This window comes from Panulirus ornatus, chromosome 67, assembly GCF_036320965.1.
Source record: "Panulirus ornatus isolate Po-2019 chromosome 67, ASM3632096v1, whole genome shotgun sequence".
NCBI lineage: Eukaryota > Metazoa > Arthropoda > Malacostraca > Decapoda > Palinuridae > Panulirus > Panulirus ornatus.
Window position 1 is genome coordinate 6,264,155 of NC_092290.1, and position 25,067 is coordinate 6,289,221.

Sequence of the window (25,067 nt, forward strand, 5' to 3'; positions counted from 1 at the left end):
GGGGGGGGGGGGGGGGGGTTGTGACAAAATGAAGTATATACAATCCTATTAAAATGCTGTTTTGCTGATCCCAGACATACCATCTTTTAGACCAAAGGTCTGCTTTAATCAGCTATGAATCATATCACTTTCAGGGATTATAACTGATGTGTATCATCGAGGTGAAGGAACGAACGCAGGAATTTCATGAAAATGTCTTTTGTCCTTTTTTTGTGTCGTCTTGGTGTTGCAAGTGTTGCCATATGTAGAGAGCTGCCAGGTTTTCAGTCCCATAAATCTTTTAAACGGATAAGAATGTGTTATTTATATTTTTTGTGTTGTATTTTTCTCATCTTTATGCATGACTCGTGTTTGGTAGTGGATGGCTTTTTATTATCTGTCATCGCTATTTGATTGACGTGTGGCGGAGAGAATTCGCCTCCCGCGCAATTTTTTTTTTTTTTTGAATCGTTACAACGGTTGATTAGGTTGGGTTTCGTCTGTGTTATGATCCACAAACCCCCCACCCTCTCCCCCATCACACGATGCGCGGATAGGGTGTGCCTGTGTCCCCATATAAACCAACCCCCCCATGGAACACCATTTGCCTCACGTGTGTGTGTGTGTGTGTGTGTGTGTAGAGGAGGTGGTGGGAGGTTGAACGCGACTCGTCTGTTGCGGACGTGGTCCATTTCTCTGTCTCAGGAGCGGGCGGGGCCACAGCCGACCATAACTCATACGGAAGGGAGGGTGGTAGATGTAAGGGGGGAGGGATTTGGTGGGGGTGTGCTGGGAATTGTTGGGAGGGAGGGAGGGAGGGAGGAGAGTGTGGGGGAGGAGGGGAAGACGAAGACGACCACCACCCGGCCAGCCACTCACTCTGTGGGAGACAGAGACGGATGCTGGGGAGCTGGTGGAGATTTGGGGACTCCCAGGTAACGTGGGTGGTTTACTGTGGAGTTCTAAACACCCCTCCTCCTCTCACCCCTAACCTTCCCCACCTGTGGCGTTCTACCTGTGTGTGTGTGTGTTGGGGGGGGGGGGAGGGTGTCCGCCATCACGGATTGAACTCCCGGTGAACGCCATCCCCCCCCCCCCCCCCTCAGCGTCTACCCTTCTAATCACCGTATCTTTCGCAAGTCTTTACTCAGATCATCCGACATACATTTCTCTCTCTCTCTCTCTCTCTCTCTCTCTCTCTCCTCTCTCTCTCTCTCTCTCTCTCTCTCTCTCTCTCTCTCTCTCTCTCTCTCTCTCTCAGTCATTTGTTATCACGTCTTCTCTTTCATCTTTCAGCAGACTTCTTCCCCGCAGTGTGGGACGCTTCCAGTCCAATTTATCTTCATTCCATTCATTTCGGTGAATTTCCTCGTTGCTCTTAAGTTCTTCCCAGGTTATCACGATCCTTCGTCGTCCCGCGCACGCGGAAGTGATATTCCACAGATAAACCCATTTTATCCTCCCATATGTCAAAGCCTTGATATATATATATATATATATATATATATATATATATATATATATATATATATATATATATATATATTAATATTATGCCATCAAAGCGGCGAATTTGCCGTGCACACCAGCCCCCTCCTGCGGACGGTGGCGCAACTGACGGAGGAGAAAGCCTTTCGAGATGATTGCTTCTCTCATATCAATCATGGGCTTGATACGCGGGTCTTTTGCCCTTAACTTCCTATCCACCCGCAGCGTTCCTGTGTTTTCCTTGAATTTATATATATATATATATATATATATATATATATATATATATATATATATATATATATATATATAGAGAGAGAGAGAGAGAGAGAGAGAGAGAGAGAGAAATGTGGAGGAAGTTGATCCCTCATGACGGAGGTGTGGTCGTCAATTACCCCCGGACGCAGGTGTCGGCGTGCGTCGGAAGATGATTGCATCGCGCTCGCGTGTCCTCCGAGACACAGAGCTTCCGTCGGTTCCTCGCTCGTGTCGGGGTGAGGGACGTGTGTGGGCGTATTTAAATGCACCGTTGGTGCGAGACGTTGATTTTATAGAGGCGTTTTTTTCTCTCTCTCGTGTCGCGTCGTGGAGTTTTAATGATGCTGGTCATAGTCGAAGAAAGTTGTGTGTTCGTGTTATTAGCCTGGCTCGTTTGTGAACTTTGTAGAAGACATATATATATATGTGTGTCAGGTGTGTATATTTCGAGGTGTTTCTCCTAACTGTTGCCCCCTCCCATGTTGAGACGGGGTTTAAAGTGGGTTATTACGTCGCATTAGCTTTTAAATGGCTGGCTATGTACGTAACGTAGAGTGCTCGGTTCCTGTACCACACAGGGCCTCGAGTTGTGGGACCCTGTGTGTGTGTGTGTGTGTGTGTGTGTGTGTGTCAAGGATGACGGAGTGGTTTACCAGAGTCTCGGCCAGACGGATCGCTCTCCTGGTGACACAGATCCACTCCTGCCAGATGAATATTAAAGATTCGCCAGGAGAGCGACTCTTGTGATTTGCGACGGCCTCCTGCGCCGACGCCCCGTGAGTTGCGACAGCGTCGGGACGCCACGCCTCGTGATTTACGACAGCTTCATGTGTGGGAGAGATGAGCAGTTTGTTTCTCGGGTGTGTGTGGGAGAGGATGATGAATTGACCACTCGTCTTAGTGTCTTATTATACCTCGATCTTCCGCTAGTGTCCACACAGCTCGCACGGCGCTCCTTTCGTCCTTACGATTGCAAGTCGTGTGTCTTACGCTATTGGACTTCGTCTCTGTGTGTGTGTGTGTGTGTGTGTACCGTCTGCTGGAATGGTGGGGGTTAGTTTTAGTCCGTTGTTTTGTGAAGCCTTACGCATCGTCAGCTGTGTTCTTGGGTTGGTTGGTAATCGCCCCCACATGTGTTGTCCTCTAGTGAGGGTTGAGTCTCCATGACGTCTTGGTCACCGTGGTGGCGTTTGTGTCCACGATTATGTCCACGTCAGACAGCGTCGCTCACAAGGTTCGGTGTCTCAGGCGTCCTTGGGAGGTTGGCGACGTTAGGACCGTCCTACAGGAATGGTGTAGGAGTGTTAGGATTCCCCCGTGATGTAGTTTGGTGCAAAAAGACAACCTCGGCAGAACCGGGTGTACAAGAGGAGTTTGGAGTACCAGGAGGAGGTTGTGTAGGGAGGCCACAGAGGTGTGGCTGGGGGTTGTAGGAAGGGTGGCTGTAGAACTTAGATTACTCTTCAGGAGGGAGAGTAGGAGGAGGAGGAGGAAGAAGAAAAAGAAGAAGAAGAAGAAGAAGAAGAGGGGGTGTTGTGTGTGTGTGGGGTTCAGTTGTGGAGAGAATCATCCTCCACCCACCCTGCCCAGCGAGCATGCAGCCAGCCATGGCCTATCTGAGGCGGCCATGCCTCGCCACGAACCCCAGACTGTGGACTGAGGGAGGGAGGCAGGCGGGAGCAGGAGGAGGAGGAGGAGGAGGCAAGTGGGAAGTTTGGAACTAAGTTGGCCATGTTGGCTCGTGGGGTCATGAAGACATGAGGGAGGGAGGGAGGGCTAGCTGGCGGGCTGCTGCTGCCTGGGTCTGGAGGTAAGGGCTGTGTGGGGAGGGAGGTAAGGGCCATGTGGGCAAGGAGGTAAGGGCCGTGTGGGCAAGGAGGTAAGGGCTGTGTGGGCAGGGAGGTAAGGGCCGTGTGGGCAGGGAGGTAAGGGCCGTGTGGGCAGGGAGGTAAGGGCCGTGTGGGCAGGGAGGTAAGGGCCGTGTGGGCAGGGAGGTAAGGGCAGGTGTGGTTCGCAGGACGCAGCAGGAGGAGGAGTCCTTCCTGTAGGAGGGGAGGGAAGGGGAGGAGGACTGTCTGTGAGGATTGTCTCCAAATATCTCTGGCTGTAGGACAATATATATATATATATATATATATATATATATATATATATATATATATATATATATATATATATATATATATATATTATAACCAGCAGGACGGGGCGACACTTTCATAATTTGCCAAGACTGATAATATGTGGTCGGGGAAGACGATCTCTCTCTCTCTCTCTCTCTCTCTCTCTCTCTCTCTCTCTCTCTCTCTCTCTCTCTCTCTCTCTCTCTCTCTCCCAGACAAACAGACTGCCGACCTGTAAGTGACGGGAAACGTGTCCCCTATTCCCCCCACCCCTCTCCCCCCTCCGTGTAATCACCCCGAACTACACATAATTAAGGTAAATATGATTACTAATTGCTCTCGCCGGCGTCACCTAGCGTAATGGAGCGAATTAATTAGTTGCTCGGCTGATTTTTATCTGTCGTAATAAACCTTAATTGAATTCGCCTAAAATAATAATCATTATCAGTTAGTGGGGTTGTGGTTTTTTGTTATTCTTTGGTACTGTTGTGTGTGTGTGTGTGTGGCTTGTGGAGTTGTGTAGTGTTTTTGTGTGGTTGTGTCAATGTATTGTGTGAGGGGGCTTTTGTCTTAATTCGATTCCAATGTATAATTTTGCAAGGGTGCTGATGCGTGTGTATATATATATATATATATATATATATATATATATATATATATATATATATATATATATGTATATGTATATTCCTATGAGTCCACGGGGAAAATGAAACACAATAAGCTCCCAAGTGCACTTTCGTGTAATAATCACATCATCAGGGGAGACACAAGAGAGAAATATAACAGTCAGTTGATATACAACGAAGAGACGTAGCTAGGACGCCATTTGGTAAACATGTGATTGTCCAAAACATACAACGAACGTATCATAAACTTATTATGTGGACAAGAAGGTGAATTGTTTACAATAAAGTTCTCCAATTTGTATAGATGTTCACAAATATTAAGATCATAATTCTTTGTGTATATAACAATAGAAGATTCAGTGATGTTTCTCGTGGTACTGGAGCTAGAGTTAACAACTGAGATGGCATTACTCCAGTCAATACAATGATCATAGTTTTTAACCTGATTAAACCAGGCATTTGATTCTTGTCCAATTCTTATACTATGTTTATGTCGTTTCAGTCTATGTATATCATATCTTTTGTCGTCATTTTCGAGAGCATATCTGACCAGATGTGTTGGCTGGTACAAAGTTTATTGTAGGGGTGTTACCGGACTCCCAGTGGACGATAAGGAGTGCAGTCCTGTCGAGGGACTTTTTCTCGCTGTAAAGGAGTGTGCATCATTTCCCTGCTACTGATTGGAGCGCGACCTTTGAAACGTTTGGGACCTTATAATAAGGGGTCCAAGGCTTGTGTAATAATTATGATAATGATAATAATATAATAGTAATGATAATAATAATAATAATAATAATAATAATAATAATAATGATAATGATACAATAATAGTAATAGTGATAGTCATGATAACATAGTAATAATAATGATGATAATAATAATATAATGATAATAATAATGATAATGATACCATACTAATCATAGTGATAGTCATAATAACATAGTAATAATAATGATAATAATAAAAATAATAATGACAGTAATGATGATAATGATACCATAGTGATAATAATGATAGTCATAATACCATAGTAATGATGATGATAATAATAATGATAATAATATTTTCATGACTGAAATATCTTGTCATGTTGTTCACGCAGGCAACCCGCATCCCCGACTCTGATTTCATTTTCTCTCTTGAAACTGAATAAATGAATGAATACAAATATATTCGCCGTGAATAAATGAGTGAATGCAAAATAAATTCGTGGTAAAAGGGAACCAGATTACATTTTTTTCTAAAATATCCCCAACAGGTTTAAAAAAAAAACTGGCCGGGTTTGATATGAAGTTTATTTTCCCAGAAATTTTTTTTTCAATTTATTTTTCCCCGGAAATTTATCATCCATTTAGTGTAAAAAAAAAGTTTAGTAGCCGGGAACACATGTTCATGATGAACACCGTCAGTAATGTTAATGATGAACACCGCTAGTAATGTTCATGATGAACACCGCTAGTAATGTTCATGATGAACAACGCCACCATATATACATATATATATATGTATATATATATATATATATATATATATATATATATATATATATATATATATAATTTTTTTTTTTCTATTACACTTTGTCGCTGTCTCCCGCGTTTGCGAGGTAGCGCAAGGAAACAGACGAAAGAAATGGCCCAACCCCCCCCCCCCCATACACATGTATATACATACGTCCACACACGCAAATATACATACCTACACAGCTTTCCATATATATATATATATATATATATATATATATATATATATATATATATATACTTTAATAGTATTTTGAAGGTTTGTTGAATGTGTCTGATGACAGAGTGGCAGATATAGGGTGTTTGGGACGAGGTGGTGTGCAAAGTGAGAGGGTTAGGGAAAATGATTTGGTAAACAGAGAAGAGGTAGTAAAAGCTTTGCGGAAGATGAAAGCCGGCAAGGCAGCAGGTTTGGATGGTATTGCAGTGGAATTTATAAAAAAAGGGGGTGACTGTATTGTTGACTGGTTGGTAAGGTTATTTAATGTATGTATGACCATGGTGAGGTGCCTGAGGATTGGCGGAATGCGTGCATAGTGCCATTGTACAAAGGCAAGAGGGGATAAGAGTGAGTGCTCAAATTACAGAGGTATAAGTTTGTTGAGTATTCCTGGTAAATTATATGGGAGGGTATTGATTGAGAGGGTGAAGGCATGTACAGAGCATCAGATTGGGGAAGAGCAGTGCGGTTTCAGAAGTGGTAGAGGATGTGTGGATCAGGTGTTTGCCTTTGAAGAATGTATGTGAGAAATACTTAGAAAAGCAAATGGATTTGTATGTAGCATTTATGGATCTGGAGAAGGCATATGATAGAGTTGATAGAGATGCTCTGTAGAAGGTATTAAGAATATATGGTGTGGGAGGCAAGTTGTTAGAAGCAGTGAAAAGTTTTTATCGAGGATGTAAGGCATGTGTACGTGTAGGAAGAGAGGAAAGTGATTGGTTCTCAGTGAATGTAGGTTTGCGGCAGGGGTGTGTGATGTCTCCATGGTTGTTTAATTTGTTTATGGATGGGGTTGTTAGGGAGGTAAATGCAAGAGTCCTGGAAAGAGGGGCAAGTATGAAGTCTGTTGGGGATGAGAGAGCTTGGGAAGTGAGTCAGTTGTTGTTCGCTGATGATACAGCGCTGGTGTCTGATTCATGTGAGAAACTGCAGAAGCTGGTGACTGAGTTTGGTAAAGTGTGTGGAAGAAGAAAGTTAAGAGTAAATGTGAATAAGAGCAAGGTTATTAGGTACAGTAGGGTTGAGGGTCAAGTCAATTGGGAGGTGAGTTTGAATGGAGAAAAACTGGAGGAAGTGAAGTGTTTTAGATATCTGGGAGTGGATCTGTCAGCGGATGGAACCATGGAAGCGGAAGTGGATCATAGGGTGGGGGAGGGGGCGAAAATTTTGGGAGCCTTGAAAAATGTGTGGAAGTCGAGAACATTATCTCGGAAAGCAAAAATGGGTATGTTTGAAGGAATAGTGGTTCCAACAATGTTGTATGGTTGCGAGGCGTGGGCTATGGATAGAGTTGTGCGCAGGAGGATGGATGTGCTGGAAATGAGATGTTTGAGGACAATGTGTGGTGTGAGGTGGTTTGATCGAGTAAGTAACGTAAGGGTAAGAGAGATGTGTGGAAATAAAAAGAGCGTGGTTGAGAGAGCAGAAGAGGGTGTTTTGAAATGGTTTGGGCACATGGAGAGAATGAGTGAGGAAAGATTGACCAAGAGGATATATGTCTCGGAGGTGAGGGAACGAGGAGAAGAGGGAGACCAAATTGGAGGTGGAAAGATGGAGTGAAAAAGATTTTGTGTGATCGGGGCCTGAACATGCAGGAGGGTGAAAGGAGGGCAAGGAATAGAGTGAATTGGAGCGATGTGGTATACAGGGGTTGACGTGCTGTCAGTGGATTGAATCAAGGCATGTGAAGCGTCTGGGGTAAACCATGGAAAGCTGTGTAGGTATGTATATTTGCGTGTGTGGACGTGTGTATGTACATGTGTATGGGGGGGGGGGTTGGGCCATTTCTTTCGTCTGTTTCCTTGCGCTACCTCGCAAACGCGGGAGACAGCGACAAAGTATAAAAAAAAAAAAAAAAAAAAAAATATATATATATATATATATATATATATATATATATATATATATATATATATATATATTATTTTGCGTATGTGAACTGAGGCAAATAAATTCATTTTCCACTTTATAGTGCGTTCGTGTGTGGCTAATGTAATTTACACCCCAGACTCTGGTGTGGGAAGGGATTACACTGGTCACATCGAGTCTCTCGTCAGACACCCCAGTGGAGGGGGGGGTTTAGTTATAACATGATGTGAATTGTGTAATTACTTTACCATATGGTATTTTATGGGATTAGGATTACTTTAACATTACGGTCATGTTATGTGATTGAAATTGCAGTCTTATGTGATTACTTTAGCATTACAGTCATGTTATGTGATTACATTAACATTACAGTCATGTTGTGTGATTGAAATTGCAGTCGTATGTGATTACTTTAGCATTATAGTCATGTTATGTGATTACTTTAACATTACAGTCATGTTATGTGATTACTTTAACATTACAGTCATGTTATGTGATTACTTTAACATTAGTCATGTTATGTGATTACTTGAACATTAGTCATGTTATGTGATTACTTTAACATTAGTCATGTTATGTGATTACTTTAACATTAGTCATGTTATGTGATTAACATTACAGTCATGTTATGTGATTACTTTAACATTAGTCACGTTATGTGATTAACATTACAGTCATGTTATGTGGTACAAGATGTCAGTGAGGTCTTGCTTAACTGTAGCCTGGCTGGTTATAAGGAATTTGTTGAAGATTCATGTGTTGGTGATGGAGTAAGATGGGAGGTGGAGCGTGTTGGTGATGGAGTAAGATGGGAGGTGGAGCGTGTTGGTGATGGAGTAAGATGGGAGGTGGAGCGTGTTGGTGATGGAGTAAGATGGGAGGTGGAGCGTGTTGGTGATGGAGTAAGATGGGAGGTGGAGCGTGTTGGTGATGGAGTAAGATGGAGGTGGAGCGTGTTGGTGATGGAGTAAGATGGGAGGTGGAGCGTGTTGGTGATGGAGTAAGATGGGAGGTGGAGCGTGTTGGTGATGGAGTAAGATGGAGGTGGAGCGTGTTGGTGATGGAGCTTGTGGTGGCTGTGGAGCAGTGTGGTAGAGATATATGCTGATGGTGGATCAGTGTGGTAGATGTGGTAGATGGTGGTAGACGTGTAGAAGTAGATTATGCAGGTGCTGGATGGATTAAGTGGGCTGTATGAAGGTGCAATGTAAACCATAGTGAGGAGGTGTGTGTGTGTGTGTGTGTGTTGTGTGTGTCCTCACCCCCGCCCTAGTGAGGAGGTGTGCGTGTGTCCTCACCCCCGCCCTAGTGAGGAGGTGTGCGTGTGTGTCCTCCTCACCCGCGCCCTAGTGAGGAGGTGTGCGTGTGTGCCCTCCTCACCCGCGCCCTAGTTAGGAGGTGTGCGTGTGTCCTCCTCACCCCCGCCCTAGTGAGGAGGTGTGCGTGTGTGCCCTCCTCACCCCCGCCCTAGTGAGGAGGTGTGCGTGTGTGCCCTCCTCACCCGCGCCCTAGTGAGGAGGTGTGCGTGTGTGCCCTCCTCACCCCCGCCCTAGTGAGGAGGTGTGCGTGTGTCCTCCTCACCCCCGCCCTAGTGAGGAGGTGTGTGTGTGTGTGTTGTGTGTGAGGGATGGTGTTGTGATGGCCTCTCCCTCCCTCTATCTTTCCAGAACCCTTCGACACCGCCTCCTGGATGCTGGTGGCTCTGGTCGCCATCCAGGTAGCGGCAGTTTCCATCTTCCTCTTCGAGTGGCTCAGCCCCTCAGGGTACAACATGAAGGTAGTGTCCCGCTCCCATCAATGTCTTCTCAGATTTCTCTCTCAGTACGCTCTTGCGTAATGTCTTCTCACATTTCTCTCTCTACGCTCTTGCGTAATGTCTTCTCAGATTTCTCTCATACGCTCCCGCGTAATGGTGGTGACGCCGCGTCTGACGCGCGCGCGCGCGCTCACAGAATTACGCAGTTTAGCTCTGTTATTATCTCCTTCTCAATATTAGGCCTGTGTTTGATGTTTGTGTGTCTATACGATGCTCATATACTGAGAAATGCCTTTGTGAATGTGTTTGTTCAGGTAGTGTTGGCCCATACTGATTGTGTGTTTGTGTTTGTGTTTTTGTTTACGTTTCAGATGCAGCCGGCCAACAACCAGAGGTTCTCACTCTTCAGGACTCTGTGGATGGTGTGGGCCATCCTGTTTCAGGCCGCCGTCAACGTGGACTGCCCGAGAGGATACACCGCCAGGCACGTCTTCGTCATCATCATCTTCGTCATCATCATCTTCACCATCTTCATCATCATCATCATCATCATCTTCATCATCATCTTCATCATCATCTTCATCTTCATCATCATCATCATCATCATCATCCATACCTACACCACACACACACAAATCCTCCCTCCCTCCCTCTCTCCCTCCCTCCATGCTGACACCAGCTGTAGGCCTTCATATCCATGCTGACACCTGCTGTAGTCACCCACCCAGTACTGACACCACTTTGAGTTACCCACCTCCCATTGACACCAGTCACTTATCACCCACCCCTCACCCACTCCTCACCCACCTACCATCATTGTGTGGTCACCCAACCCTGTACACACTCACTGATGTTCTCCCCCACTCACCCCACACTCTCCCCACACCCCACTCATACTGACATCAGATAACCCACCCACCCCTCCTCTCTCTCTCTCTCTCTCTCTCTCTCTCTCTCTCTCTCTCTCTCTCTCTCTCTCTCTCTCTCTCTCTCTCTCTCAAAATTGAAATCCTATGATAATGGCTTTGATTCAAAGCCTTTGGTTTGAAATGTAAGAAAAAAGAAAAGATAGATAAAGCTCAGAAGTCTATTTTCAGTTTACGAATTGATAATGATAGTGATAATAATGATGATAATAATAATGATAATGATGATATAATAATAATGATAGTGATAATAATGATAATAATAATGATAATGATAAATAAAAGAAAGAAAAAAAATATGAAAACCTTGAAAAGCTTAGGATGGAATTTTTGTGTGGCCGGAAAAAGCGAAAAAAGAAGAAAAAGAAAATAATGAAAAACATTAAAATATTGAAATAAAAAACGTGAAGTTTGCATGAGAAAATATACTTGTTGATTTGAGAGAAAAGATGGAATTTTCAAGTTTGCTAAATGAAAAGAAAGCCCGAATGAATTTATCCCATAAGAGAATGAAGTGTGGTGTTTTTCAAATATGGAAAGAAAACTGTTGGTGGTTTAGAAAATTAAAACTCGGAAAGAATGAAATTTGATTTTTAAGTTTGCCAAATATTGAGTGAAGTAGAACAGCCATGAAACAAGGACTTCTTGGTTTATATATCTCTGTCTTATCTATCTAACTATCCATCTATCTATCTGTCTGTCTTATCTATTTATCTCTCTATCCCACAGGAACTTCAGTGGTTACTGTGGGTAAAACCAGGACCCTCCCTGAAGTTGGGGGGGCCCCCTGGAATAATGATAATTACAATGATAATGATAATAAAGATAATGATAATAATGGAGGCCCCATGGAATAATGCTAATGAAAATAATGATAATGATAAAATAATAACATTAATGATACATAGGCTCGTTCCAGTCTGCCGTACGTGTATCAGACACATTTCACGTCTGCACATACTATACACACACACACGTGTGTGTGTGTGTGTGTGTGTGTGTGTGTGGTATAACACTGTCCTCCCCTCCTGCAGGTTCATGGGCAACGTATGGGCCATGTTCGCGCTCATCTTCCTGGCCATCTACACAGCCAACCTGGCCGCCTTCATGATCACCAGGGAGGAGTATTACGACCTCTCCGGCATCGAGGACAAGAGGGTGAGTGCGGCGCCGTGGCGATTACCTTTCAGGTCAGGGGGGCGTGGCGATTACCTTTCAGGTCAGGGGGGCGTGGCGATTACCTTTCAGGTCAGGGGGCGTGGCGATTACCTTTCAGGTCAGGGGGCGTGGTGATTCCTTTCAGATCAGGTCAGGGGGCGTGGTGATTCCTTTCAGGTCAGGTCAGTCAGGGACGTGGCGATTACCTTTCGGGTCGGGTTTGTGGTTACCTTTAAGGTCCAGTACGTGATTACCTTTCAGGTCGGGTTTGTGATTACTTTTCAGGTCGGGTTTGTGATTACTTTTCAGGTCGGGTTCATGATTACCTTCATGTCGGGCTCATGATTACCTTCAGGTCTGGTTCGTAATTACCCTCAGGGTGTGTTTATGATTACCTTCCGATCGGCTTGGTAATTACCTTCCGGTAATTAAGGTATTTGATCACCGCGATGCCTGCGTGGCGCAGAATATGATCATTAGAGACGTGATTACATTAACGGGGGCCTCGCTCTCGCTTCCCTAAAGACGTATAGACGTTATCCCTCGCTATTCATTGGAGGTCAGTGACCTTGACACACCACGCCCCCCTCACGCACGCCAACCCCCCCCCACGCCATCATTATGAGCCTCCCCCACATCAGCGCCGTCATCATCAACTGCCTCTCTGACATCATCATTGAGCCAGTTCTCTCTCTCTCTCTCTCTCTCTCTCTCTCTCTCTCTCTCTCTCTCTCTCTCTCTCTCTCTCTTTCTCTCTCTCTCTCGTGTCAGGACCAGCCTCTCCACGGGGGGGGGGGGGGGTTAGATCGTCTTCCGGGGTCTTAATTTTTTATTTTTTTTTTGGGGGGGGGGAGTTTACGGCCTGATGGTTGTTGACTTCAGATGGTAAATGATTTATCTTTTAGAACCCACCAATCCGAGGTCTCGCCAGGGTCATTAGGCATGGCGTATTCCTCCTCTTCTTCCTCCTCCTCTTCATCTTCTTCTTCTTCTTCTTCTTCTTCTTCTTCTTCCTCCTCCACCTCTTCCTCCTCCTCCTCTTCTTCTTCCTCCTCCACCTCTTCCTCCTCCTCCTCTTCTTCTTCCTCCTCCACCTCTTCCTCCTCCTCCTCTTCTTCTTCCTCCTCCACCTCTTCCTCCTCCTCTTCTTCTTCTTCCTCCTCCACCTCTTCCTCCTCCTCCTCTTCTTCTTCCTCCTCCACCTCTTCCTCCTCCTCCTCCACCTCTTCCTCCTCCTCCTCTTCTTCTTCTTCTTCTTCTTCTTCTTCTTCTTCTTCTTCTTCTTCTTCTTCCTCCTCCACCTCCTCCTCCTCCTCCTCTTCTTCGCTATTAAGAATCACCAGAGCGACCGTGGTGGCGCTTGGCAACGTTGGGCATTCAGGTTCAGCAGGGTGTGGGGGCTGCGTTGGGGGAGGAGACGGCGGGGGCTGGGTTCGAGTCTTTTTCCACATTGGAGTGATCTGGAGACCTTAAACTGTTGTTATGGCACGGTGGAATATCCTTTCCTCTTCGTTTAATCCGTTGGATTTCTTGAGTATTTATCATGTTCAGTGCCCCAGGTCACGCCCAGGTCACACATTTTTAGTTTCCAGGTCATGTGGAGCTTTTAGTTTTTTTTTCCAGCATAGTTCCAGGTCATGCACTTGGTGGTTTTTCAGGGCATGCACTTAAGTGGTTTTCCAAGTCATACACTTAAGTGGTTTTCCAACTCATACACTTCAGTGGTTTTCACAGGGCAGGCACTTAAGTGGTTTTCCAAGTCATACACTTCAGTGGTTTTCACAGGGCAGGCACTTAAGTGGTTTTCCAAGTCATACACTTCAGTGGTTTTCCCAGGGCAGGCACTTAAGTGGTTTTCCAAGTCATACACTTCAGTGGTTTTCCAGGTCATGTACTTAAGTGGTTTTCCCAGGTCAGGCTGTGGGGTTATTGTAGCCTTCGTCTTCTATCTCAGGCTTAATCCACCTTCCAGAACCAGGTCACACGCACTCACCGTCACCCAGGTCTTGGGGGTCTCGCACGGGGAGTGAGAGACAGATTCACTCTACCCAAACGCCCTATTGCCAATCCTCTCTCTCTCTCTCTCTCTCTCTCTCTCTCTCTCTCTCTCTCTCTCTCTCTCTCTCTCTCTCTCTCTCTCTCTCTCAAAGTTCTTTTCCGTGACATATTATTATTTTCTGAACTTTTTCCTCACCTTCTCGCAAACAAGTTCATTTCCCTGACATATCATTATTATATTCTGAACTTGGTTTTCCCTCTGTGTCTCTCCCTCTCCTGCAGCTGCAGAACCCGGCGTCCATGAAGCCGCCCTTCAAGTTCGCCACGACCCTGCACGGCAACACGGACGTCCTCATGAAGAAGTCCTTCCCCATCGTGCACGCCTACATGCGCCAGTTCAACCAGTCCAGCCCCATCGAGGGCATCAAGTCCGTCAAGAAGGGGTGAGTGTCAAGGGGGGGTGGAGGTAAGGTGGGGGCTGTCAAGCAATGGTGAGTGTCAAGGTGGGGTGTGGGAGGGGCAAGGTGGGGGCTGTGAAGCAGGGGTGAGTGTCAAGGTGGGGTGTGGGAGGGGCAAGGTGGGGGCTGTGAAGCAGGGGTGAGTGTCAAGGTGGGGAGGTAAGGTGAGGGCTGTCACGCAGGGGTGAGTGGCTCTGTCAGGGGCTGTCAAGCAGGAATGTATCCCTACTATATAGAGTGATGGGTGGATGAAGGGGGTTACGAGAAGTACTGGGTGAGGGATGGGCGTACCGTCGTGCTCAAGGGGCGTACCGTCGTGTTCAAGGGGCGTACCGTCATGTTTAGAGGGCACGCCGTCGTGCTCAAGGGTCGTACCTTCGTGCTCAAGGGGCGTACCGTCGTGTTCAAGGGTCGTACTGTCGCGCTCAAAGGTCGTACCGTCGCGCTCAAGAGTCGTACCTTCGTGCTCAAGGGTCGTACCGTCATGCTCAAGGGTCGTACCGTCGTGCTCGAGAGCTTGTACCGTCGTACCTTCGGGCGGGGGGGGTTGAAGACAGTGCCTACCTCTCCGGCAGTACGACCACCAGCCACACCACGCTCATACGTCCAGGCAAAGCTTGGCTGTACGATTGGCCGGGATCTCTGGCTCCTCCTCCTCCTCCTGCTCCTCCTCCTCCTCCTCCTGCTGCTGCTGCTGCTGCTGCTCCTCCTCCTCCTCCTCCTCCTCCTGCTGCTGCTCCTCCTCCTCCTCCTCCTCCTCCTCCTCCTCCTACATCAAGACCAGACCGGCATTTTTCTCATCGGCAAATGCTCTCTCTCTCTCTCTCTCTCTCTCTCTCTCTCTCTCTCTCTCTTGCCCCCTCCTCTGTGGTTGATTAATGGGAAAAACGGGGGGTGGAGGGAGGGGTTCGAACCTGTTCCCTAAATGGTGGTTCATCCGAGGCCTCATTACTGGTAGATGCGAGGCAGGGCCTTAACCCACCCGACCCCTTAATGGTCTTCCATCGTCTTCCGGCCCGTGATGAGCCTTCTCATGCCTCAGGGTTGGATGAACAGCTCGGTTTGACTGTGGGCCGAGTGCTCCAAAACCCAGGGTTTTCGAACCCGCGCGCTCGACCCTGGGCGAGGCGGGCCCCCCTGTGGTGGCTGCGTCGGAAGAGGTATACACGGTGAACAATACCTGTCAGTTTTGATATTCCCACCCTAAAGCCCGTATGTCCTGGGTTCGATGCCCTGACTTCATCGCTGGGGGAGATCCCTCTTATGTATGGGGTGCTGTGGGGGAGGAGGAGGGAGGGCGGTGGGAGGGAGCAAGGTGGATGTTAGGCCCCCGGGGCAGGAGCCGCCTGTAGGGGCTCTGACGACGGGGTAATAAATGTCAGGATCATGAGGGCGCATTAGACGTGGCCATCATCACGAAGGCAATATTGAGGAATACCATATTCTCTCTCTCTCTCTCTCTCTCTCTCTCTCTCTCTCTCTCTCTCTCTCTCTCTCTCTCTCTCACACACACACATACACACACACACATACACACACACACACAAAACGTCTCCTCCCACGCGCATGCGCTTGCGATCATGACCCTTCAGCGATCATTGACGTATCATTTTGGTCCTTATTGACCCCCTCGAAGGGGCATGGTGATGAAAGGCTATGGGGGAGGGGCATCGTACCAAAGGGTCGCTTCTCCCATTGGTCAAGCCTCGTACCGGACACATGATTGGCTTAGGCGGGGGGGGTTGGGCGTGGCGTGGTGTGGCGTTTGCATGTGACAACCTCTTATTTACCGCATTTGATTCCGCTGGTGTAGGATGATCCATCTGTGGACGGGGTGATGGATCGCGTACATTATATGTTCGTCTCGTTTGGTAACGGATTTGTTAATGTGGGCTACGGACTAATTTTACCCCGCGTCTGTCTGTTCTTATTAGCCTAAATTAAGTCTGCAGGTTAAGGACGGACGTACGGAGGTAGACAGACAGGAAGGAAAATACGAAGTGAAAGACGGAAAAGACTAGAGGCGGAGACAGAAAAGAAGAAAAAGTTATATATATATATATATATATATATATATATTCCTATGAGTCCATGGGGAAAATGAAACTCGATAAGTTCCCAAGTGCACTTTCGTGTAATAATCACATCATCAGGGGAGACACAAGAGAGAAATATAACAGTCATTTGACATACATCGAAGAGATGAAGCCAGGACGCCATTTGGTAAACACGCGATATAACTGACTTATAGTTCTCTCTTGTGTCTCCCCTGATGATGTGATTATTACATGAAAGTGCACTTGGGAACTTATCGTGTTTCATTTTCCCCATGGACTCATAGGAATATGTTGATCACGCGCAAAATTGATCCTTTCCAATATATATATATATATATATATATATATATATATATATATATATATATATATATATATATATATATATATATATATATATATATATATCACTGGAGGGAAAGGATTACCCAAGGCGATGGGAAAGGGAGACATCGTCTGTGTTAGACAGATTAACACGAGGGAGGGAGGGAGTGACCATCCGCACTATAGACAGACGCAGCAGAAGCCCCCACCACATCCCCCTCCACACCCACCAGACGGCGCACACAGGTGGCCAGACCCGCAAATTGGACAAATTGCCTCACTCACACACAGATAGACACACACACACACAGCTCTCTCTCGCGCGGCCCCCCACCTCCTCCCCTTGGGGGTTTTAATTTCATTATCCCTTACAGCGGGTTGGGGTGGCAAATTATTTGGTACTTGAAGCTGAGCCGGGGTTTCGTATCGTGTAGTTTCTTCGCGGGACATAATTGCGTCAGCGGGGGATACAGGAATGCGTGTAACCTGAAGGGGAGAAGCGGGGGTGGGTGTATGAGATGCACTGTAGTTTCAATCTTACAAGTTAGAATGGGTCGGGTGTGTGTGTGTATATATATATCATCTTTAAACCTAAATGTGACTCACAAAGTTTCATACAAGGTTTTTGTATTCTAAAGTGTTTCATGGCATCGGTTATGTACTCTGCCATCTAACCATTGTTATAAAGCCTCAACGTATACACATGGACTCGTAGCCATGGATAGGGTAATGATATTGTAGACTAGGCTCATTGCGAGGTCCTAGCCTCTCTCTCTCTCTCTCTCTCTCTCTCTCTCTCTCTCTCTCTCTCTCTCTCTCTCTCTTTGGGTCATCTTAGCCTCATCTCAGGCCTCCCCTAGCCGTGCAGTCTGCCACCACTCGGCTCCATCCTGACACACACTGGTCAGGTCCTCTTAAGCCTCATTTCCGGCCATAGAGCCTCGTTCTTCTCCCTCTCGACCCACACTAAGCCGACTATCCTTGCCTCAGGCCACCTACCCTTGCTTCAGGTCATGTAGCCTCGCACCAGGTCACTTAGCCTTGCTTCAGATCATATAGCCTCGCACCAGGTCACTTAGCCTTGCTTCAGATCATATAGCCTCGCACCAGGTCACTTAGCCTTGCTTCAGGCCATGTAGCCTCGCACCAGGCCACCTACCCTTGCTTCAGATCATGTAGCCTCGCACCAGGTCACTTAGCCTTGCTTCAGGCCATGTAGCCTCGCACCAGGCCATCTAGCCTTGCTTCAGGCCACGTAGCCTCGCACCAGGTCACTTAGCCTTGCTTCAGGCCATGTAGCCTCGCATCAGGCCACGTAGCCTTGCTTCAGACCACGTAGCTTCGCATCAGGCCACCTAGCCTTGCTTCAGGCCACGTAGCCTCGCATCAGGCCACGTAGCCTTGCTTCAGACCATGTAGCCTCGCATCAGGCCACGTAGCCTCGCACGATGGCTCTTTAACGCAGGTCCCTCATTTGTACATGTGCTCATTTATGATTATATATATATATATATATATATATATATATATATATATATATATATATATGAATCAAAGCCGTAATATCCGGTACTTTTCGTGTAGTGTCGCCGATATAAGGGAGAGGATGAAGATAAAAATTTACGGAACAAAGTAGTTATCTGTTCAAAGGTAATTGGCGTTTGTATAAACGTTTACGATAAAAAGAAGCTTTTAGGGTCAGTTTTTGATTTAAGATAATTGGCGTTTATGTAAACGTTTACGATAAAGAAGTTTCGAGGTCAGTTTTTGAAATTTGAAGGAAAAAAAAAGGCTTTGGTAAGTTGTTATGTGTGTGTGTGTGTGTGTGTGTGTGTGTGTGTGTGTGTGTTTAATACGACGCTTGGTCATGATGGCGGCGGGGTGACCTTTGACTTGACCCGTAAGAGGGAGGTCAAAAAAGGTCAGGCCACTGTACCCTCGTCGTTCTCAGCAGTCGTACCGTCGTGGTCAGCATCGTAAGGACGTCGGAGCTCAGAGAGCGTTCGGAACGTCGTACTCTCTTGTCGTACCGTCGCAGTTGAAGAGGGTCGTACCGTCGAGCGGGTGCGACCGGGGGGGGCGCGTACGACCGTTGTATTAATACTGTCGTATTGTGTGGTCTTTGCGTCGGTCGCAGCGAGACTCACGTATCCCATCATGTTGCTGTGAATGGCGGGTCCCAGGCGTACTGTCCCTGCGTCATACTGCCTTTTCTCTGAGAGGCAGCCGCTGTGTCCTTCTCTGAGAGTCAGATATATATATATATATATATATATATATATATATATATATATATATATATATATATATATTCCTATGAGTCCACGGGGAAAATGAAACACGAAAAGTTTCCAAGTGCACTTTCGTGTAATAATCACATCATCAGGGGAGACACAAGAGAGAAATATAACAGTCAGTTGATATACATCGAAGAGACGAGACTTGCATCCTTTCCCATCGAGGTTGAGCCTCTCTCTCTCTCTCTCTCTCTCTCTCTCTCTCTCTCTCTCTCTCTCTCTCTCTCTCTCTCTCTCTCTCTCTCTTCTCTCTCCCCCTTAGCGCCCTTCCTTATCCCCTCCCACCCATCTGCCCCCCCCCCCCTGTATGAAGCTCATTACCCGCACGTCCTCTTAAAAGACACCAGTAATCACCCCTTAATGAGCGGTTAATGACCCGTGACCCGTCTTAAGTCTAATGGTCTCACTTGTCGCTCGACCTCCCCCCCTCCCCCCACAATCAATCAACCACGCCGATGCTGAACTGTGATGAAGCGGGACGCCTCGCTCTAGGGCCCGGCTGGCCGGCCGCTGCTTCCTGTAGCTTCTTTGAGGCTCACAGTCACACGAGGATGGGTCGTGTTGGCACCCATCCATTCTCGCACGGTGAAGATGTGCAAATTACACTCATATATATATATATATATATATATATATATATATATATATATATATATATATATATATATATATATATATATATATATATTATTTATTTATTTATTTATTTATTTATGGTGGTTGCTGTGGCGTAAATCAACTAAAATATGTTAAAGTATGCAATTATTATTATTATTATTATTATTATTATTATTATTATCATTATTATTATTATTATTATTATTATTATTATTATAATCGACGTCTCCCACGTTAGCCAGGTAGCGTGTTGTGGGTTGTGTTTACTGACGTATTGTTGTGTTTACTGACGTATTGTGTGTTACGTCTGACGTATTCTTATGTTTACTGACGTATTGATGTGTTTACTGACGTATTGTGTGTTACGTCTGACGTATTGTTGTGTTTACTGACGTATTGTGTGTTACGTCTGACGTATTGTGTGTTACGTCTGACGTATTCTTGTGTTTACTGACGTATTGTGTGTTACGTCTGACGTATTGTGTGTTACGTCTGACGTATTGTGTGTTACGTCTGACGTACTGGAGTCAAGAATGTTCCCCCTGACCCCGTGTGCATGACGTCATAAGCCCTTGGAAGCTGATGGCGTCACCTTCAACCTGACCTTATTAGGGTCAGGTCAAAGGTCACGCCGTAATGCCCCCAAGGGGTCGTACGGTCGTGCTGCGCTCAAAGGCTTCGACCAGTTGTATATAACATTTGTCATACAGCTGTTGTACCGTTCTTGTTGTGGTACCAGAACGGTACGTGTGAATCAGCGGTTATGTTCAATGGTCGTACCGTTGTGTTCAATGGTCGCACCGTTGTGTTCAATGGTCGCACCGTTGTGTTCAATGGTCGTACCGTTGTGTTCAATGATCGTACCGTTGTGTTCAATGATCGTACCGTTGTGTTCATTGATCGTACCGTTGTGTTCAGTGATCGTACCGTTGTGTTCAATGATCGTACCGTTGTGTTCAATGGTCGTACCGTTGTGTTCAATGATCGTACCGTTGTGTTCAATGATCGTACCGTTGTGTTCAGTGATCGTACCGTTGTGTTCAGTGATCGTACCGTTGTGTTCATGAGGTGATCGTAAACCCGCCAGTCATAATGCCTCTCCTCCCTGACCTGTAATGCCTCTCTCAGACTCCTCTTCCAAACCACTGATGCTTCTGATCCCTGATGCCTCTCCCCCATCCAACCTCTGATGTCTCTCCCAAAACACTAATGCCTCTTCCCTGACCTCTGATCCCTGATTCCTCTCCCCCATCTGACCTCTGATGTCTCTCCCCCGACCATTGATGCCTCTTCCCTGACCACTGATGCCTCTCCCCTGACCTCTGATGCCTCAGACCTCTCCTGCCTCTCCCCATGTGATCTCTGATGTCTCTCTCGCCCCCTCCCACCCCTCACCTTGATGCCTCTCTCTCTCCCTTCCCCCCTCACCCTGACCGTTGATGCCTCTCTCTCTCCCTTCCCCCCCTCACCCTGACCGTTGATGCCTCTCTCTCTCCCTTCCCCCCTCACCCTGACCGTTGATGCCTCTCTCTCTCCCTTCCCCCCCTCACCCTGACCGTTGATGCCTCTCTCTCTCCCTTCCCCCCTCACCCTGACCGTTGATGCCTCTCTCTCTCCCTTCCCCCCTCACCCTGAACGTTGATGCCTCTCTCTCTCCCTTCCCCCCTCACCCTGACCGTTGATGCCTCTCTCTCTCCCTTCCCTCCCTCACCCTGACCGTTGATGCCTCTCTCTCTCCCTTTCCCCCCTCACCCTGACCGTTGATGCCTCTCTCTCTCCCTTCCCCCCTCACCCTGACCGTTGATGCCTCTCTCTCTCCCTTCCCCCCTCACCCTGAACGTTGATGCCTCTCTCTCTCCCTTCCCCCCTCACCCTGACCGTTGATGCCTCTCTCTCTCCGTTCCCCCCTCACCCTGACCGTTGATGCCTCTCTCTCTCCCTTCCCCCCTCACCCTGACCGTTGATGCCTCTCTCTCTCCCTTCCCTCCCTCACCCTGACCGTTGATGCCTCTCTCTCCCTCCCTCTCCTGCAGGAAGCTGGACGCCTTCCTGTACGACGCGACGGTCATGGAGTACCTGGTGGGGCAGGACGACGAGTGCAAGCTGCTGACGGTGGGCTCATGGTTCGCCCTCACCGGCTACGGCGTCGCCTTCGCCAGGAAGTCCAAGTACCTGGAGATGTTCAACGAGCAGATCATGAAGTACCGCGAGAACGGTGAGTCACGGGGGTGTTCAACGAGTGTGAATGATCGAGGGGGTTGGGTGAGTGTGTGAGTGAGAACGGTGAGTCAGGGGGTGTTCAACGAGTGTGAATGATCGAGGGGGTTGGGTGAGTGTGTGAGTGAGAACGGTGAGTCAGGGGGGAAGAAGGGCTGTCCAACGAGCGGCAGATAAGGGTAGGGGGGTGTTCAACGAGTGTGAATGATCCGAGGGGGTTGAGTGAGTGTGTGACTGAGGGGGGGTTTGGGTGGTTAACGGGCATGGAGAGAGGGGTTGAGGATGGTTAACGGGCATGAACAACGGAGAGCCAGGGTGGTTAACGGGCATGGAAAACGGGGATTAGGATGGTTAACGGGCGTGAACAACGAGGAGTCAGGATGGTTAACGGGCATGAGCAACGGGGATTAGGATGGTTAACGAGCATGAGCAACGGGGGAGCCAGGTTGGTTAACGGGCATGGAGAACAGGAGTCTCCGTTGATTATTATCATTCATCTGTTTGTGTATTCTCTCCTCCCTTGTTACCACGTATTTACCGGACTATATTCCCTGAAATTCAGTTTATATGATACAGACACGACGATATAGCTATCTTATATAGACACGATATAGCCATCATATATATGCACGATATAGCCATCATATATATACACGATATAGCCATCATATATACACGATATAGCCATCATGTATGCACGATATAGCCATCATATATATACACGATATAGCCATGATATATATATATATATATATATATATATATATATATATATATATATATATATATATATATATATATATATATATACCGTCTCCTGTGTCTAACGCCTCCCCCCCCCCATGTATACGCTCACCTCACTGACTCACACGCTCCTAATGACTCATCTCACTGACTCACACGCTCCTCCCTCACTCACCTCACTGACACACGCTCCTAATGACTCACCCCTGACTCACACGCTCCCCCTTGACTCACCTCTGACTCACACGCTCCTAATGACTCACCCCTGACTCACGCGCTCCTCCCTGACTCACCCCTGACTGAAACGCTCCTCCCTCACTCACCTCACTGACTCACACGCTCCTAATGACTCACCCCTGACTCACGCTCTCCTCCCTGACTCACCTCCGTGACTCACCTCCGCCCACTGGTTGTTCCTGCAGGGGACCTGGAGAGGATCGCCCGCTTCTGGTTCACGGGCGCCTGCAAGCCCAAGAAGCAGGAGAAGTCGTCCAGCAAGCCCCTGGCGCTGGAGCAGTTCATGTCCACCTTCATCCTGCTGGGGTGTGGCATCCTGCTGGCCCTCCTCCTGCTGGGCCTCGAACACATCTACTTCAAGTACTTCCGCCAGTACATCGCCAAGTCCGAGAAGGGCAGCTGCTGCTCCCTCCTCAGTATGGTGAGTCCGCCTCTCTCTCTCTCTCTCTCTCTCTCTCTCTCTCTCTCTCTCTCTCTCTCTCTCTCTCTCTCTCTCTGGGGGAGGATGGGCGTACGTTGTCGCAAAGTGGTGTTGGCTGCCGTTCTCTGTTTCTCCTGTGGGTGCTGAGTACGGTGGGGTCTTCCCGGTAACACAGATGAGTACGGTGAGGTCTTCCCGGTAACACAGATGAGTACGGTGAGGTCTTCCCGGTAACACAGATGAGTACGGTGAGGTCTTCCCGGTAACACAGCTGAGTACGGTGAGGTCTTCCCGGTAACACGGCTGAGTATGATGAGTGTTCAGCCAGCTGCTGAGTGTAATGGTAATCCAATTACTCGTATTCACCGCCCAGTGTGTAGTGTGGCAGATGAACACTGTGTTCCTCCCACACACACACACACACACACACACACACACACACACACACACACACACACACACACAGAACTCGAAGCCGGACTTCCTAGTTTATTATATATCTCCCCTCCTCCTCCTCATCCTCATCCTCCTCCCTCCTCTTTCTTCCATACCCCTCACCCCGTGGTTTCCCTACAGACATATAGACTGACATGGGCTTGTGTGATTTCCCTTGCTGCTTAGACACCTCCCCCCCCCCCCCCCACGCGTCCACCACAGGGTGTTCAGACCTTGGTCATTTAAACACTGGTCCCCCTCGCTCAGGCCCTTGGTCCGTCACTCATGCTCTATCTAATGTACAGCTCCATTACCAAGACTTGTGTTTACCAGATGGCGTCCTAGCTACGTCTCCTCGATGTATATCAACTGACTGTTATATTTCTCTTCTGTGTCTCCCCTGATGATGTGATTATGACACGAAAGTGCACTTGGCGACTTATCGTGTTTCATTTTCCCCCGTGGACTCTTACGAATATCTTGATCACGCGCAAAATTGTGATCCTTTCCAATATATATATATATATATATATATATATATATATATATATATATATATATATATATATATATATATATATATAGATAGATAGATAGATAGATAATAGATAGATATAGATATATAAATATATATATGAAAGAGTTTAATGAAGCTATAGTTTTTATCTTCCGTCTCTCGAAGTCGTTGCACATTAACGATGCAAATTAATCAGGATCATGACGAACTGGCGGTTCACTTTGTTTTCTCAGGGCTTGGGAGGGCGAGACGCCCCTGTGTCGGCTGGAAGGGGTTCAGCCAGCAGCGGTGGCCACCGTGGCCATGGAAGGGTGTGTGTGTGTGGGGGAGGAGGAACCACCAGGATGGTGGGGGTGGGGCAGGTGGGCCACCAAGTCTTAGGGACTTAGGGAACAAGGACGCTCCTCTGGGATTTAAGGAGGAGGGGGGAGTCGTCCTGTTTTAAGGGCCTTAAAGGACGAGGCATCGTGATTTAGGGGCTTAAAGGGGTGGGAGGCATCCTGATTTAGGGGCTGAAGGCGGGGAGGCATCCTGTTTTAGGGACTTAAAGGGGAAAAAAAAGGCACACCTGATTTCAAGGACTTTAAGGAGAGTGACTTTTTTTTCCCTCAGGGGTTTAGGGAGGAAGGGATACCCTATTCCAGGGACGTGGAAAGTAAGGGGCAGCCTCTTTCAGGGACTTGAGGAAAGAGAGAGAGAGAGAGAGAGAGAGAGAGAGAGAGAGAGAGCCATGCCCCTGGATGCGGTAGGGGGGCCGCCCCTACTGCTGGCGGTGTGCTGGGGGGGCGGCGGCGGGGTGAGGGAGCATTTC

At 47.3% G+C, this 25,067-nt stretch overlaps 1 protein-coding gene across 3 annotated transcripts in view; it reads left to right on the forward strand.

The window, feature by feature from the left end:
* The window catches only part of LOC139747214 (glutamate receptor ionotropic, NMDA 2C-like), a 60,227-nt gene that overhangs the window by 18,627 nt on the left and 16,533 nt on the right, over positions 1 to 25,067 (forward strand). For all 3 annotated transcript variants that reach the window (XM_071659247.1, XM_071659248.1, XM_071659249.1), the window contains exons 5-10: positions 9,761 to 9,870; positions 10,221 to 10,333; positions 11,810 to 11,933; positions 14,214 to 14,374; positions 21,719 to 21,900; positions 23,069 to 23,304. In XM_071659247.1, coding sequence (XP_071515348.1) covers positions 9,761 to 9,870; positions 10,221 to 10,333; positions 11,810 to 11,933; positions 14,214 to 14,374; positions 21,719 to 21,900; positions 23,069 to 23,304 — 926 coding nt within the window. The remainder of the gene's footprint in view (positions 1 to 9,760; positions 9,871 to 10,220; positions 10,334 to 11,809; positions 11,934 to 14,213; positions 14,375 to 21,718; positions 21,901 to 23,068; positions 23,305 to 25,067) is intronic.